Source organism: Vespa mandarinia, chromosome 6 (genome assembly GCF_050613455.1).
Source record: "Vespa mandarinia isolate Hongniang chromosome 6, ASM5061345v1, whole genome shotgun sequence".
In the NCBI taxonomy this organism is placed as follows: domain Eukaryota; kingdom Metazoa; phylum Arthropoda; class Insecta; order Hymenoptera; family Vespidae; genus Vespa; species Vespa mandarinia.
Genome location: NC_140815.1, coordinates 3,123,442 through 3,138,573, shown reverse-complemented (window position 1 = coordinate 3,138,573; position 15,132 = coordinate 3,123,442). Strand labels below are relative to the sequence as shown.

General features: G+C 32.0%; 1 protein-coding gene across 6 annotated transcripts; it reads left to right on the top strand.

Moving 5' to 3' along the window:
* The first annotated feature begins 1,473 nt into the window (after positions 1-1,473).
* Positions 1,474-11,520, top strand: LOC118440958 (uncharacterized). Of its 6 annotated transcripts, XM_085657746.1 has the most exons (17): positions 1,475-1,494; positions 3,365-3,566; positions 4,637-4,920; positions 5,992-6,129; positions 6,303-6,642; positions 6,753-6,797; positions 7,058-7,183; positions 7,281-7,433; positions 7,523-7,651; positions 8,341-8,522; positions 8,591-8,699; positions 8,790-9,011; positions 9,077-9,294; positions 9,361-9,574; positions 10,278-10,461; positions 10,579-10,681; positions 10,772-11,520. In XM_085657746.1, exons 3-17 carry the CDS (start codon positions 4,660-4,662, stop codon positions 10,877-10,879), a joined length of 2,532 nt encoding a protein of 843 aa, XP_085513872.1. In that variant the 5' UTR covers positions 1,475-1,494; positions 3,365-3,566; positions 4,637-4,659; the 3' UTR covers positions 10,880-11,520. The 6 variants fall into 6 exon arrangements, 5 of the variants coding, with proteins under 5 accessions (XP_085513873.1, XP_085513872.1, XP_035720622.2 ...); XM_085657747.1 differs by lacking the exon at positions 3,365-3,566 and having other exon boundaries at positions 1,474-1,494; XM_035864729.2 differs by lacking the exons at positions 1,475-1,494; positions 3,365-3,566 and adding an exon at positions 1,508-2,019 and having other exon boundaries at positions 10,772-11,519.
* The last annotated feature ends 3,612 nt before the right edge of the window (positions 11,521-15,132 follow it).

Here is a 15,132-nt window from a genome sequence, read left to right as displayed (position 1 = left end):
GAAAGAAAGAAAGAAAGAAAGAAAGAAAGAAAGAAAGAAGTAAGGAAAGAAAGAAAGAAAGAAAGAAATACAGACAGATTACATTCGTTGTGATTTATCTTTTAAACATCATCGTTGATACAAATAAACTTTTTCTTTCAGATTTTTCAAAGGTAAAATATAAATTCTCCTTCCTTCCTTCTAAACTTCCTCGATCCAAGAAGTTGCTTGCGCGTCTTTCAAAGACTAGTCCTTATAGAACGGATTTATTCATCGAAAATTAACGACCTCCCATCGAGATCCCATTCATCTCAAACTTATCTCGATCCTTGCGAAGAATTCCTTTTCGAGCAATTGTTTCTCTTAAGGAGTGAGAAGAGAAATGAGAAGAAAAAGAAGAAATGGAATGTGAAACTATAGAAAACCGATGGATATCGACATGGTAACTTTATCGTCACGTCTTTTGCAAGAAAAAAAAAGTTTGGAGAAATATTCGATAAGGCTCAAAGGATTCGTTAAAAGGATTACCATCCATGACGGAAACGTACCTTTCCCATGGCTTGGAATTTGCTTTCGACATTTGCGATATTAAAATCGTTCTCGTTCCGATCTCGTGGCAAAAGGCTACCGATTGAAAACGCCTTTTTTAATTTACATTTTCGATGTTTCTTTTTTGTTCTTTTTTGTTAACATTTTCTTTATTTTATTTCTTTTCTCTTACGGAAAAAATAACGAATCGAACCTAACAAAATTCTTCTAACAATTTTACGCGTATCGTAAAGACGAATCTAAGGAAAAAAAAGAAACAAAGAAAAAAGAAAAAAGGAAAAAAAAAAAGAAAAAAGGAGTTAACAATCTTGGTTAGATCGTATACTGAACATGAAAGAATTATTACGCGCTGTACTTTATGTACAATACACATACACACGTCCGAGAAGTATGTCACAGAGTTTTATGACAAACTTCTGTATAAAAGGAAAACAACGAGACGACCGGCCCGAAGGATCCAATCTGATTTGTTATATAAAAAAAGTAGAAGATGTAAAGATAACAGAAAGAGAAAGAGAGAGAGAGGGAAAGAGAGAGAGAGAGAGAAAGAGAGAGAGAGAGAGGGAGGGAGAAGGGTATAAAGAGAAAGAAAGATGAATAACAGGGTTGTACATCTAACTATATAGGAAATGGTTGCTTCCTCGAAGTACATAGAAGCGATTTAAAGGAATGGTTTATCTTCAGGATAGAAATACGCACTTAACGCGCGCTGTACTCCCGCCACTGTCATAAAACCCTCCCCTCGAAGTGCACTTTAAAGCTCCTACGAAACAAGGCTTGCAAGCTACCACACACGAGTAAAGAAAGTTACCCACTCTCTCGTATATTCTAAACCCTGTGCATGCACGCCCGTGTAAACGGATGTATACAATGCAAGAATAGCGACGCGCCTGCGCCGTCGTCAATGAAGCCACCGCTGGACGTCAGTTTACGTTAGAACGATTATCTTGGACAGTCGTGTTGCTCGTGCGTGCTCCCTTACGGATAAATCCTGATTTCTTTCTCTTTATCTCTTCATCTATCTCTTTATTTCTTTATCTCTCTTTCTCTCTCTCTCTCTCTAGCCCTCTCTCTTTTTCTTTCTTTCTCTCTCTCTCTCTTTCTCTCTCTCTTTCTCTCAGTTTTTTTTTCTATTGTCGTGTTAATAGAGAGAAAGAGAGAAAATAAAAGAACGATTTTTTTCATTTCATTTTTCGTCCATTCATAAACTTATAAATTTTTAAATTTTTACATTACTTTTTACACGTATACGTGTACGCGTTTGTGTGTTTGTAATCGCGCGCGCGCGCGCGCGCGTGTTGTGTGTGTGTGTGTGTGTGTAAAAAAAATAGTGAAGTGAAACGATCAAGTAAATCAAAAGTGATAGAATATAATAGATCATTTTTATGAAACGGAACGATCGATGATCGACAAGAATCTTGAATGGAATTAATTGGTCTTCGAGGAATCTTTTGAATTTGCCTTTTTTTCCCGCGCGAGTTTTACGCGAAGGTAAAGTTTAAATTCAAATTATGACTATGGAAGAAACGGAAACGATTAAACTCGGTGATTCCTTCGATGGGATCTTTGTTTTTTCTAATTTTCCCGTTCAAGTTCTTCTTTTTTGTCAATCATGTTGACGAGAAGTAACGACGAGAGTCGACGGAAGAGTATAAACGACAACCGAGAATTCAATTCCGTCGTCGTGACGATCAATCAATCGACCCAGATCTACGGAGCTCTGCTCCCCCTATTATATATATATATATATATATATATATATATAATATATATATATATATATAATATATATATATATATACACACACACACACACACACAAACACATAAGTCGCGGAGAACCGCGAGTCTTCTCGACTGCAATAAACTACCGGCTTCGATCGAATCGTACGAATATCTTTAACGCGATCTCGTCGAAAAAGAGAGAGAAAGAGAGAGATAGAGAGATAGAGAGAGAGAGAGAGAGGGGGAGAGTCAAGTGTAAGCACGAAGATCCCTATGCAAATTCGTAGCCACTGCTAATTTACATATTCGCGATTATACCGTGAGATTTATCGCGTTATAAAAATCATACCAAGGGGTGCCCAGTAATACTCTTGAAAGAAAAGAAAGAAAGAGACAAAGAGAGAGAGAGAGAGAGAGAGAGAGAGAGAGAGAGAGAGAGAGAGAAAGGGAGAGAGAGAGAAAGAAAGAGAAAGATGAAATCATTGTATGAATTAAAAACGTAAATCATTAAAAGCAATTTGCGTGATACTATTTGAAAATTCGAAAGATATCAAGATTTTTAAATGATTAAGAAATGTTTCTTTATATTTTTTTTCTTTCTCTCTCAATCATATATCTATCTGTCCGTCTATTTTTCATTAATTATTAGAAATATTTCTTGAGAAATATTTTAGAAAATTTTTAAGAATAACATCTAGATTTTTAGATGCTATTTTTCTTTTTTATTCAATAAATCAGTAGAATTTATGTGTTTTACTTTTCTTTTTTTTTTTTTTTTTTTTTTTGAGAATTCGAAAGAGAACATTTATATCAAAGGAATGTCTCCTTATTTATTTATCTCATCTATTTATCTATATCTTTCTTTTTTATAAATTATTAAAAATATTTGGAGTGTTTTATTTTTTACAAAATTCGAAGAGGTAGGACAACAGATATTTTAATTGAAGAAATGTCTTTCTTTTCCTCGGAAATTTTTAGAAATATTTTGCGTATTTATTTTAGAAAATTCGAAAGAAATCATCTAGACTTTTAAATCGAAGAAATATTTCTTTATTTTTTTTACTCTTCTTCTCTCCGTTCTTTTTCTCCCTCTCTCTCTCCTCTTTCGTAGAGAATAGATTCCGGAGAATGGGACTCGTTAAGCCTTTGATCCTTGGCACGGTGAAAAATCAACCGCGGGAAATATTCATAGGATTATCCACGCGTTAAACGTGTCCCTCCTTTTTCTGACCCTTTGCACTCGGATTTGCTTTATTGTTGGAAATCGGCCAGCCGGAATTAATTCGAATTCGTCCAACCAAAAAACTATACTGGTAACGTCAACTGATATTACTTTATTCTGATAAATTCTTTTGTCTTTATGAGTATATATTAATAATACGTTTAAATATGTAATTTTATTTATGATAATTTGAAATTAAATGAAAATAAATTTAACAAAGGGAAAAGAAAATATTTGATTACTCGCATTTTTATAATATTATTTTATTAATGATCAATTATATATTACATAATTCATTGAAACAATAGAATTATATAAAGAAATATTCGTAATATTATTTTATTAACGATATATATATATATATATATGTGTGTATAAGTTAAAAATTTGTAAGATAAAGGAGTAAAAAAGACGATAATAATCTAGTGAGATGATATAAGTTGAGAGTACTTTGTCTTTTTCTATTTCTCGCTCTTTCTTTTATAACACTTGCGTTTAGATCGAAACTTCTCTGGTGTGGGTCGAGAAAGTTTTCACTTACTGAACGAAAGATAAACTCCTTCGAAATTTTTTGTTTCACAAGCGACATCGACGACGGCGGTGGCAACGGTAGCTCATTAAAAATAAATATTGAGTGAAGTTGGGGGAGGGGGTGTAGGATGGAGATATCGAAACTTGTCTGTGACTTATCGATCTTGCGTTATAGCGAAAAAACTTCTTGGAAGAACTTAATATTTTCATAACGAAGCTTAGTAACAGTCGGGAAAGTTTAGATAATGGAAGCTTACTATGAGAGAGAAACAGAGAGGAAGAGATAGATAGGTAGAGAGAGAGAGAGAGAGAGAGAAAGAGAAAGGGAGAGAGATAAATAAAAAAGAAAGTAGTTAATTGAATCATGGATAAGCGAAATTCCATTTTACTTAAATACGTTTTTGCGCGATCAGTAGAATTTAAAAAAGAATTAAAAAAAGAAAAAAAGAAAAAGAAAAAGAAGAACTAGCGGAAAAATATAAGATAATAGAAGGAAAGACAAAAAGAAAAGAAAGAAGAAATATCACTATTAAGAAATAAGGATTCATTTAACGTTTCCGTTTTTCACCTTCTAATAAAATAAAACTAGACAATACATTAATCTAAAAACAATGATGCCATTTTTCGTAGGAATAAAAGAAATAAAATTAATCATGAATGGGAAAAATACGGTAAAGTTAGATAACGGGATGTTACAGCCACGTATTTTACTTTATCTCATTCTCGCACAATTTTTCTTGCAATTCTTTACCTCGGTATACCTCTACACGTACGTAGTTAGTGTAGAAAGTGAGCTTCGAATAATACGAAGTGGAGAGTGTGAGAGATCTCAGGAAAATGAAAAGTTTATTCGACGAAGGCGAAGCAGCGCGTTACCAACAACGGGAGACAATGCGGTTTCTGACATATCCAGGGTACGTGAGTCTTCGTTTGATAATGTACAAACAGAACGTCGATAATCCTAATTAAACTAGCCATCGCAAAGTAGCGAATTAATGGAATACTCAGAACGTGATTTTGGATGGAATTGAACATTCTCTCGAGTACTACGTTGAAAACGTTTAATCGTTATGCTCGTGAAACAAATCTGATTTCGGTTGTCTGCGAAAAGAAAATGAAAAGAAAATAAAAGAAAAGAAAAGAATAGAAAAGAAAGAAAAAATAAATTATGTAAAAAAAAAAAAAAAAAAAGATTAGAATTTCGAAATAAATCATTCTCAGCAGCTTTGCGATAAATAATTAAAATATATGTACGAATAAAAGCATCGCTTTTCTTCATGCCCTAACGATGTTTAAACTTTTAGAAAATGTTATAAAAGCTTTTGCTTTTGCACGAGGCACGAATTGAAATCATGTAGATGTTCGAGCTTCGATTCGAGGCAAGCTGTCACCGACACATTCATTATTTCTATACATACAAAACTCTATTGGAGAATTTAGTAACAGCAAATTAATATTTACTTGCCGTAATATGATTTCAAATTTTCATTTAAATCGACGGCTTATGTACCAAATATAAGCGTACATATCTACTCTTCATTTATATTGTTAGCTCAGATAAAAATATTACGAGTATTGTCGAGCAAGAATTAAAAGCTTATATTTTCGTGTCCTTTTGGAAAAATTCTGTTTTTGTTCTTTACTTTTTTTTTCGTATCACAAAAGACGAACGGATGCTTATTTACTGCAAACTAGGTTTTCCAATACAGTGACATTCATTTAAAGATTTTCTATCGAAGCCAAGCTACATATATAGATACACACACATTCTTTCTTAAACGTACGTACAGAAGCACGTACAGTACGTATGTATGTGTATGATGTGCATATATATATATAATATATACATATACACATATACATACATACATACATTATTTTAGCCGTTGTTCAAGAAGCAACTTTCGTCCGTGACGGCTCGTTCGACGAAGGATTTAATCTGATTAAAAATACCGGTATAATCGCAATTCTGCTCCTTGTGTCAGATTCGAGAGGATAAAGAGCTTGCGAAGGAATCGAAAAAGGTAACCGCGCCACCGATTGCATTATCAGGCTCTTCATCTTCCCCGACTGCTCCTGGCGGCCAAGATTGGGTTTGGTTAAATGCCGATACTCGTATACAGGTCAGTTAGCTTGCAACGGCGGCATGTATTAGCAAAGGTTTTGCAAAAACAAAATGCTTTGTTTTAAATCTAAATCATTTGTGTCTTCCTTTTTTTTTATTTTTCTTTTTAAATAAATTTAATTCTTTTTAAATTAAATTTAAATGAAAAATCTTTTGTTAAATATGTTTCAGTTTGATGCGATAGAAAACTTCTGTCGTTCATCGACAAAATATTGTCCACCTGGTCTTCCTGGCTCACCTGGAAATCCTGGCCCACCTGGTTTACCTGGTCTTCCTGGTGTACCAGGTACACCTGGACCAGAAGGACCTCCAGGATTAGCAGGACTTCCTGGAATCAGAGGACCTAAAGGTGAAATAGGACCACCTGGTATAGACGGAAGAGATGGTATCCCAGGTGAACCAGGTTTAGATGGTATACCTGGACGTAGTGGTCTCGATGGGCTTCCCGGATTAAATGGTAAATCAGGAGAGGATGGTATACCAGGATTTCCTGGAAGAAATGGAACCGATGGTACGATCTTTTTTGTTCGTTCTTTTTTTTTTTAGACTCGAAGATCTGGCTACTTGAAAAATATTTTCTATTATTACTACCATCTCGTTTAATTTTCTGAACCTTTTTAGGCAGACCAGGTCAACCAGGTCCTCAAGGGCCACCGGGACCGCGTGGTAAGTTACGCGTTGAATAGGTCTTTGTACTTACGAAAGTATCTTAAAAATTCGTTTAAGAGAAGCACAGTTATCGTCTCTTTAATATTACTATTACTGATTCCTTGAAGTATCTGCTCTTGACGAATGTCTGTAAAAAGGGACTTATTTAATCTCGTTAGACTTCTATCCTGTTGAAGTATACTCAATTAATTTGAAAAGATTTTGTTAAACGTGTACTTGATGATAAAAAAAAGTGACGTATCTTTAACACGTTTTAGGAGAATTTGGTCCACCAGGACGACCAGGAACATCTGGACAAGATGGAAAGCCTGGAATATCTGCTTGGAAAGTTCATATGAATGATTACAATGTTAATGATTTGTTAATTCCACCGTCTATTTTAGGTAGCTTCTTCGTCTTCATTTCTAATGAAGAGATTTCGAATTATAAATTTTATCTCTTTCTTTTTCTCTCTTTCATATGTACATGTAACTTTATAAGAAGATAATTTGATATCACGAAATGGAACTGAATTGATTACCTTAAGAGAAGGCAGTAATGTAAGATTGAGATGTGCAACGAGTGGAAGACCACCACCTGTTGTTCAATGGTCTAAGACAGATGGTACCGTTATACCTCTAGGATCTTGGCATGGTAAGATCATCAAATATTAGTATATATATTTCTTAATATAAACAAATTATTTGTAGCAATGAAATAATAGGATATCTTGCGTTACACAGTGACTTCCGTAATAGGCAACACATTTAATATAAGCGTAGTGAATAGGGAACACATGGGTGAATATACGTGCGTTGCAGACAATGGAATACCTCCTCGAGCATCTAAAAAGTTTAAACTTCAAGTTAGATGTAAGTACATTCATAAAGTTTTACTAATACTAAAGTTTTACAATCATATTTATTATTATATTAATAAAAGTAATAATTTATTTGTTAAAATATCATAAAGTTCTATTTGCATTTTGAATTATTAGATAGATAAAAAGTTGCAACATCATTAATTGGATTACTGATATTTGCAAAATCAATGTAAAACATTATACATTTAAATGAATATTCTATTAGAAGCTACATTATATATATATATATATATATATATATATATATATATATGTTATCGATTCCATGCATATGTATACATCTGCTTATATATCCTGTATAGCGAACACACTTCCTATAAACGTGCACGTGTTGTGAATACAAATATGTAATAGTAATCTGTATACACCATCCTATTGATTCAATTTGTCTTTAGTGTCATCTCAGAATATGTAATAAGATTGATAAATCAGTTTATCAAATACACAGTAATTCTTTTTTATGACTTAGTATTGATAAAATAGAATTTATTAAGAAGTTACAGTCAATATTCTAAATTAGCAAAAATTTTATAGCTACTTTTATAGCTATTTTTTTTATCTAACAAAGAACTAAAGTCACTAAGAGACAGACATATAACTTTAAAAATTGAATTCTTTAGGAAATTATTGATTAATTATTTTTTATTTTATTTCTTCAAAAATTCACTGTATTTATAGTTCCACCTTTTATACGAATACGTAATCAATTGGTCCTCGTGCGAAGTCAGAGTACAGCTATCTTAGAATGTGAAGTCGAGGCATTCCCGGAGCCAACAGTTCATTGGGAACGCGTCGATGGTCGACGTTTGAAAATATCTGACAAATATCGTATGGAAATTTACGAAAGAAGAGATTACAAGGTAGTTTTGATAAAAATGATCATCATTTATAAACGTAAAAACTTAAAAGGAATGGATTTTTATTACAGTTTAAAATGCGTTTGAAAATCCTTCGAGTTCTACCAAACGATCACGGTACCTATCACTGTGTTGTAAAAAATGATATCGATGTTACGAAAGGTTCTCTTATAATCGATGGTCGGTCTAATATATCAGTATTTATTTATTTATTTATTTATTTATTTAGTTACTTATAATGAAATGTACGTTTTTATTCTTTATCGTTAGACGATATGAAAAATATGGATAGATTTAAATTAAATAAGCAACAGCATGTAGTTTATGGAGAACCCATGCCACAGAATATCGATTTGGAAGAACTATGCCCACCCCAAGAAACTTGCCCTACATGTCCTATCATGAAATGTCTATATACCGATATAGACGGCTACGTAAATGTTCAGCCTTTAAGGAATGTTAATTTCACAGGATTGCCGTCAAGATTAGTAGGTAAGTGGTTTTTCATTATGCTATTATCTAATCTAATATATTACTTATACATCGTATGCAAATAGATGGTGTAATAGAAGCAGTAGGTAAGCCAGTGTTGAAGGGAACTATGGACGATCATTATGGTAGTTGGATGCACGATCCATCTCCAAGGTTCGATGGAATTTCGGATAAGCATTGGATTACACGAAAAAATGAAACGTCTTATATATTGGAATATAAATCGAAAGAACATTTTAAAAATAAGACACCACAAAAAATCGAATTACCATATCCATTTCAGGTTGGTAATCGATATAATAAGTCGTTTCGATATAAATTTGTGATACCGTACATACGCGTGTTATAGGGAAACGGACATATAGTATACAATGGATCATTTTTCTACAATCCTAAAAATCGATCGTCGATATTTCGATTCGATCTTTACCATGGTCAAGGATGTGATATATTTTTTTCAACATGCGAATTGCAACTACCTGGTTTATACGTTAATACTAACAACTATCTTTACACTCCTAATCATAATTTTAATTACGTGGACTTCAACGTTGACGAAAATGGTATGACGATTTAAATGGTTTGAAAGTCGTTAAATGTGTGTCTGTGGGTTTTCTTAAGGATTCTTATGGCTTTTCAAAGATGAACATGTGTACTTGATAAAAGCCGTCTATCCGTCTGGTAGACGGCGGGCCGCTTTGCCTCGAAGGTAGTATGCATTGCATGCGCTTGCGGTCCACGCGTACATAAAGGACGGGACTGTGGTCGATGGTACATACTCTAAAGCCGATAGAGATCAGCTAATAACGTGTTATGAAACACGTGTATGAAAGCCGTAATATGCGTGCGTCATAAATATCTACGAGTCTTTCATTATACGTTCTATCCATGTCTATCGGCATTTAATAATGTACCATGCACATTTTGAGAAATTCTTTCATCTTTCACTTTACATGCGATACACGATTATAATGTTTCAAATATTTTTTATAAAATTAAAAAATATTATATATATATATATTTGTTTAATTTATATTACAAAAAAATTATTATATATATTAAAAATTATATAAGTTAAACTATATTTATATTATATATAAACACTATATTATCACTATAATGATTAAACTATAATATTTTAGTATAATATACTAGTAGTTAATATGTAATATATGTATATATATATATATTTTTATATATATATATAAATACATACTAACTATTCCATTATATATATGTATATAGAGAGAGATTATAATTTTATAGGTTTATGGGTAATTTATGGATTACCATCCAATAATACGGTCGTGATGAAAGTGGGTGCTACTGATCTCAGTCTTCAATATGCATGGAACATCAGTATTGATCACCATAAATTTGGAGAAATGTTTATCGCGGGAGGAGTTTTATACGCTGTTCACAGCGTAACGGATGAAACAATGAAAATTCGGTAGGGATTTTAAATATATATATATATATATATATATATATATATATATATATATATAGAATCACAGAAAAACATTGCATATATTTTAACGGTCTACTGAATAAATATTTTTTTTAGATTAGCCTTAGATTTATACAAAAATTCAACAGTGGATGTACATTTGTCATTTTCTAATCCATATCATAAAACTACAGCTGTCAGTTATAATCACAAAACAAAGGTTTGTAATGCTTCGTTAGACAAACGATGTAATATTTTCTATTTTGATGTTATAACTATGTGTCTAGGAAGATAACAAAATTGTTTGCAGGAACTGTATACATGGAATAAAGGAAATCTATTAGCTTATCCTGTAAAATATCAAGGTCTTATTAATGTTACATTAAAAGAGGAACTCAAAGATACTGATAATGTCTAATAAATTGATTTTAAATACCAACTGTGATAGACTATCTTCGATCGATATCAGCTTGCTAATTTTTATAGCATAACAAAGTAATAAAAAAATATCTTATTAGGAAGATACGAATCATCTAAAATATCTATATAAACTGTATTTAAGGAAACCATTTTTCGCTGTACGAACAGATATCGACAAAGTCGTGTTTTCGTGATTTGTATTCTATATATTTTACCGACATGAGAGAAATGGACATTTTTCTTATTTCTACATTTAATGCGGAAAGATTCCACAAACTCTCGTATAAAAATCTAAATCAATATGAGTACATAACACACTTGAATAGAGCCTAAAGAAGAAAAAAGAAACTCATCTAAACATAAAAGACCCTTTTGAATAAAACCCCATCCAAAACCCTTTCCGTAAAGAATAATAAAAAAGCAAGGTGCAATAGAACGCGTATAAGCGTGGAAATAAAGAAACTGATAACGAGGAGTAGGCATTTTGATGATCGCACTACCCGCCAAAAATATCATAGTACATAAATCGAGCTCAACTTTTCTCTACCGAAAGAAAGAAATCTGTCCGAGACTATATTCAAGGGTCTCATCCGAGGACAGAACATAATAAATACCTATAAATAAAAATAAATACTTATTAATAAGAATAAATAAAAGAATAAATATCTATAAATAAGAATAAATAAGAATTAATAAGTATAAATGAAGTTTTTTGATTTTCCCTCCTAATGTAATTAATTTATTAATTAAACATTACGCAAGATTCATCGTTTCGATTATGATATTGTTATGTGCTTCGATAAATAAAAATATATGTGAATAAATAAAAACCGTGTGATATATGATGACGAAAATAAATACAATAGGAAATTTAGTAGTGATTAAAATCCTGTAAATGATTAATATCCTGTAAAGGATAAATAAAAGCAAATAAGAACGAATAAGAATAAATAAGAATCATAAAGAAATTAGAATTTTTCAATGCACTTCTCTAAGAAATAATTTTAGAATTCTATTAAATCTAAACTGTTTATCAGTTGAAAAGAAGATTTTGGAAATACACTAAAATATGCAGCCATTAGCCCGATAGTACTTGCCTTATATAATTTAAATTTAAATTTTTACATATAGCAAGTAATACCGATCCAGGTCTCACCACGTGGAGGTTGCTGCATCTGGAGACCCACGAGCTAACGATGACTCTACACTAAAATCCGTGTTCACGATATAATCTAATCGAATTTTCGACCAAATAAAACAAAATCCCTCAAGTAGAACCTTTCAATTGCGAAAACTCATGTAAGTGTTAAAATAACGATGACTCTACTGGAAAATCCGCATTTCCAGGATGATATGAGCTAACCGAGAATTTTGGCTCCCAACGGTATCTAGAGGATGATCAATCTCCGCTTACGGATAATAGGACCGTCGCAACATTGGCAGCTACTTACACCGCTCTCTAACACGAATCGATTCGAAATATCGAGCAACCAAACTAAGTCCATTATCGTAGAATTTTCAATCGTGCTCGTGAATATCCATATCTACGCCCGCCAACGCGAACGCGATTGTTCTCCCTATCTTATCCGTATTCGCATGTAAAAATTGATGATGATCCGATTCATTCGAAGATACATTGGACTCAAGCCGATATAATGAATTCTCGCCAAGTAATCACCAGCCCGCAGATGAATCTATCCCTCGATGATTCCAGCCTGGAAAAGAAGAGAAAAAGAATAAAAGAAAAAGAGAAGAAAAGAAAGACGGAACGTGCGCGCACGTGATAACGATGTAACTTAAAACAAGGGGTAGATATCTCGAAGATCGTTTTACCCAAGCAAAATCAGAATTAACTTGATATTTCGATACTGAAAGAAGAAAACGCGCCCAAAGCCCTATCCCAAGGGCTCACACCTGATGATCCTTTCCTCGATGGTCCTGTTTTAGATGATTTAATTTGAAAAGAAGAGGGAAAAGAGGAGATAGAAAATAATAATGAGAGAAGAAATTTAGTAAGAAAGAGAAGAAAAGAAAAAGAATAAAAGAAACCCAGAACGCGCACGTGTCCAAGAAGGATAGAACTCAGAACAAAAGGTGGACATTTCGAAAATGGTTCCACCAAACAAAACCAATATGAAAGTTGAATAAAATTGAACTCGATATTCCCTGAAAGACAGAGATCCATTCGAGGATCCACATCGAAAGTCCTAATTTAATGACTCTAATATAACTTGATTTTATAGAAAAGAAAATGTATATGTATGAAAAATAAAATTCTGAATTTAATTTAATTTAAATATAAGAGAGAAAAAGAAAATAATAATCCTAAATGATTAAATCCGAATCTAATATTCTTTTCCTGTGACGCGTGACAAAGGGAAAACTTGACACACATCTTGGTGTGCACCTTTGCTCTATGTGTACCTTTATACATAATGCAGTTTCAGTGGTCCCTACAATTGTCATATCTCATATGTTTCATAGCTATGACTTTAATATAGAACTCGATTTTATTAAAATAAAATTATGAATTTAATTGAACTTTAGAAAAGAAAATACAAAAAATTTATTAATCCACTTTAATAATAAAAATGCATAAAATATGAAATAATTGTATTCGCGTACGCATGATAATATGAGATCGTAGACAGAATATTACATCGTCTCATTTTTTCAAATCTACACATTTATATCCATCACTATAAGAGCATTTTGAGTGACAATATAGTTAAATTAAAATATAACTAAAAATCATTCTCGAAAGATTTTCTGAAATCTTCGAAAATAACTCAATAGTCTAATAGTTGCCCTCTTGAGCTATAGTTTATCGAGGGCTTTTCGACATATAGTCTTTTTTTTGCTTCGTGTCCTAACCACTACTACAGAACATTCAATAACTATTGAATGAATAAAATGCGTTTAATAAATAAAATAAAAAATGAATGAATAAAAAATTGAAGAACCGTCCCTTATTCTAAAACATGGAAGAAAACTGATAAATCTAAGGAAAATCTAATGAAATTCTGAAAAGAAAAATTGAAAAAGCATAGGGAGAGAAACAAGAATTAATATATTAATTGCTGAAAATCCTGTGCTAAAAATTGATTAATTTATTCTAGATTCTATGAACTAGAAGTCTTTTTGTCTTTTATCAATGATTCTACTTGACTTTTTTCATTCAAAAACAATGGACTTTATTGACACCTTTCGTTTAGCAACAAAATTAATTAAATATTTGATTAATATTTATTTCAAATTATAATAAAAAATCCTTGGACGTTCCTTCTTACAAGCAATTACTCTAATTATTAGAAAACAAATCATACGATTTTACTTGTTATCCAAAAATTATCCATCGCGAATGTTTTCTTGCTCATTCTTTGTTTAGAACTCATGAATATCGATTCTTTACTATTTTCGCGAGAGAAGAATATTTAATAATGCATTAAAATATTTAAAATTTCAAATAACTATAATTAACGCGTTTAAACAAGATCTTATCCTAATTTAATAAATAAATCAAAACATAAAAGAAATCATTCACGAATAAATCCTCTATGAAATTTACTCGTGATCATTGAATATTCTTCTACTAATTAAATATAAGCAATTACTTGTGTCGATTCGGATCTTTCATTCTCGACATGATTGAGTGATCGGAGGGATTTAAAAATTAACTTACTACTTAAGAAGTTCTATGATGGCTCCAAAACACTCGTTCGCGTTTTAGGTCGAAATTGAGAATTCGTAGTTGGTTGAAAATGAGGTAGGTCGACATCGATATTGGTTGGGATTCTCTTCAGTGATGCGCTGGCTCTAATTCGCGATAATTATTTATTAACGGACGATCACCGCGAAATTGCAACGCGAAATTCTATTGTCTTTTATATATACAGTCTGTGCGACTGTTAAAAAAGCAAACCACTTTGTAAACAAATTGACTCTAACGACTGCATTGTACATAATCGATGCAAAAACACTTGCTGTTTAAATCGCGAAACGCAAACGAACAAATACTGTTTCTATTTCCCGATAATTTTATTTTAGCGATACAAACAATCGATTACTTCATTGCTACGCGCACGATTGCAATGAAGTTCTGAAACAGAAAAATATATAAAAAATTATTAATATCACTGTTATAATAAAAAATTGTATAAATTATTTAAGAAATTAATTTTTCATCGATACTTGAAAGAAAGACATTCCGAGAAACCTACGATGTTTACTCATCGAAGGTCCAAGAGCCAA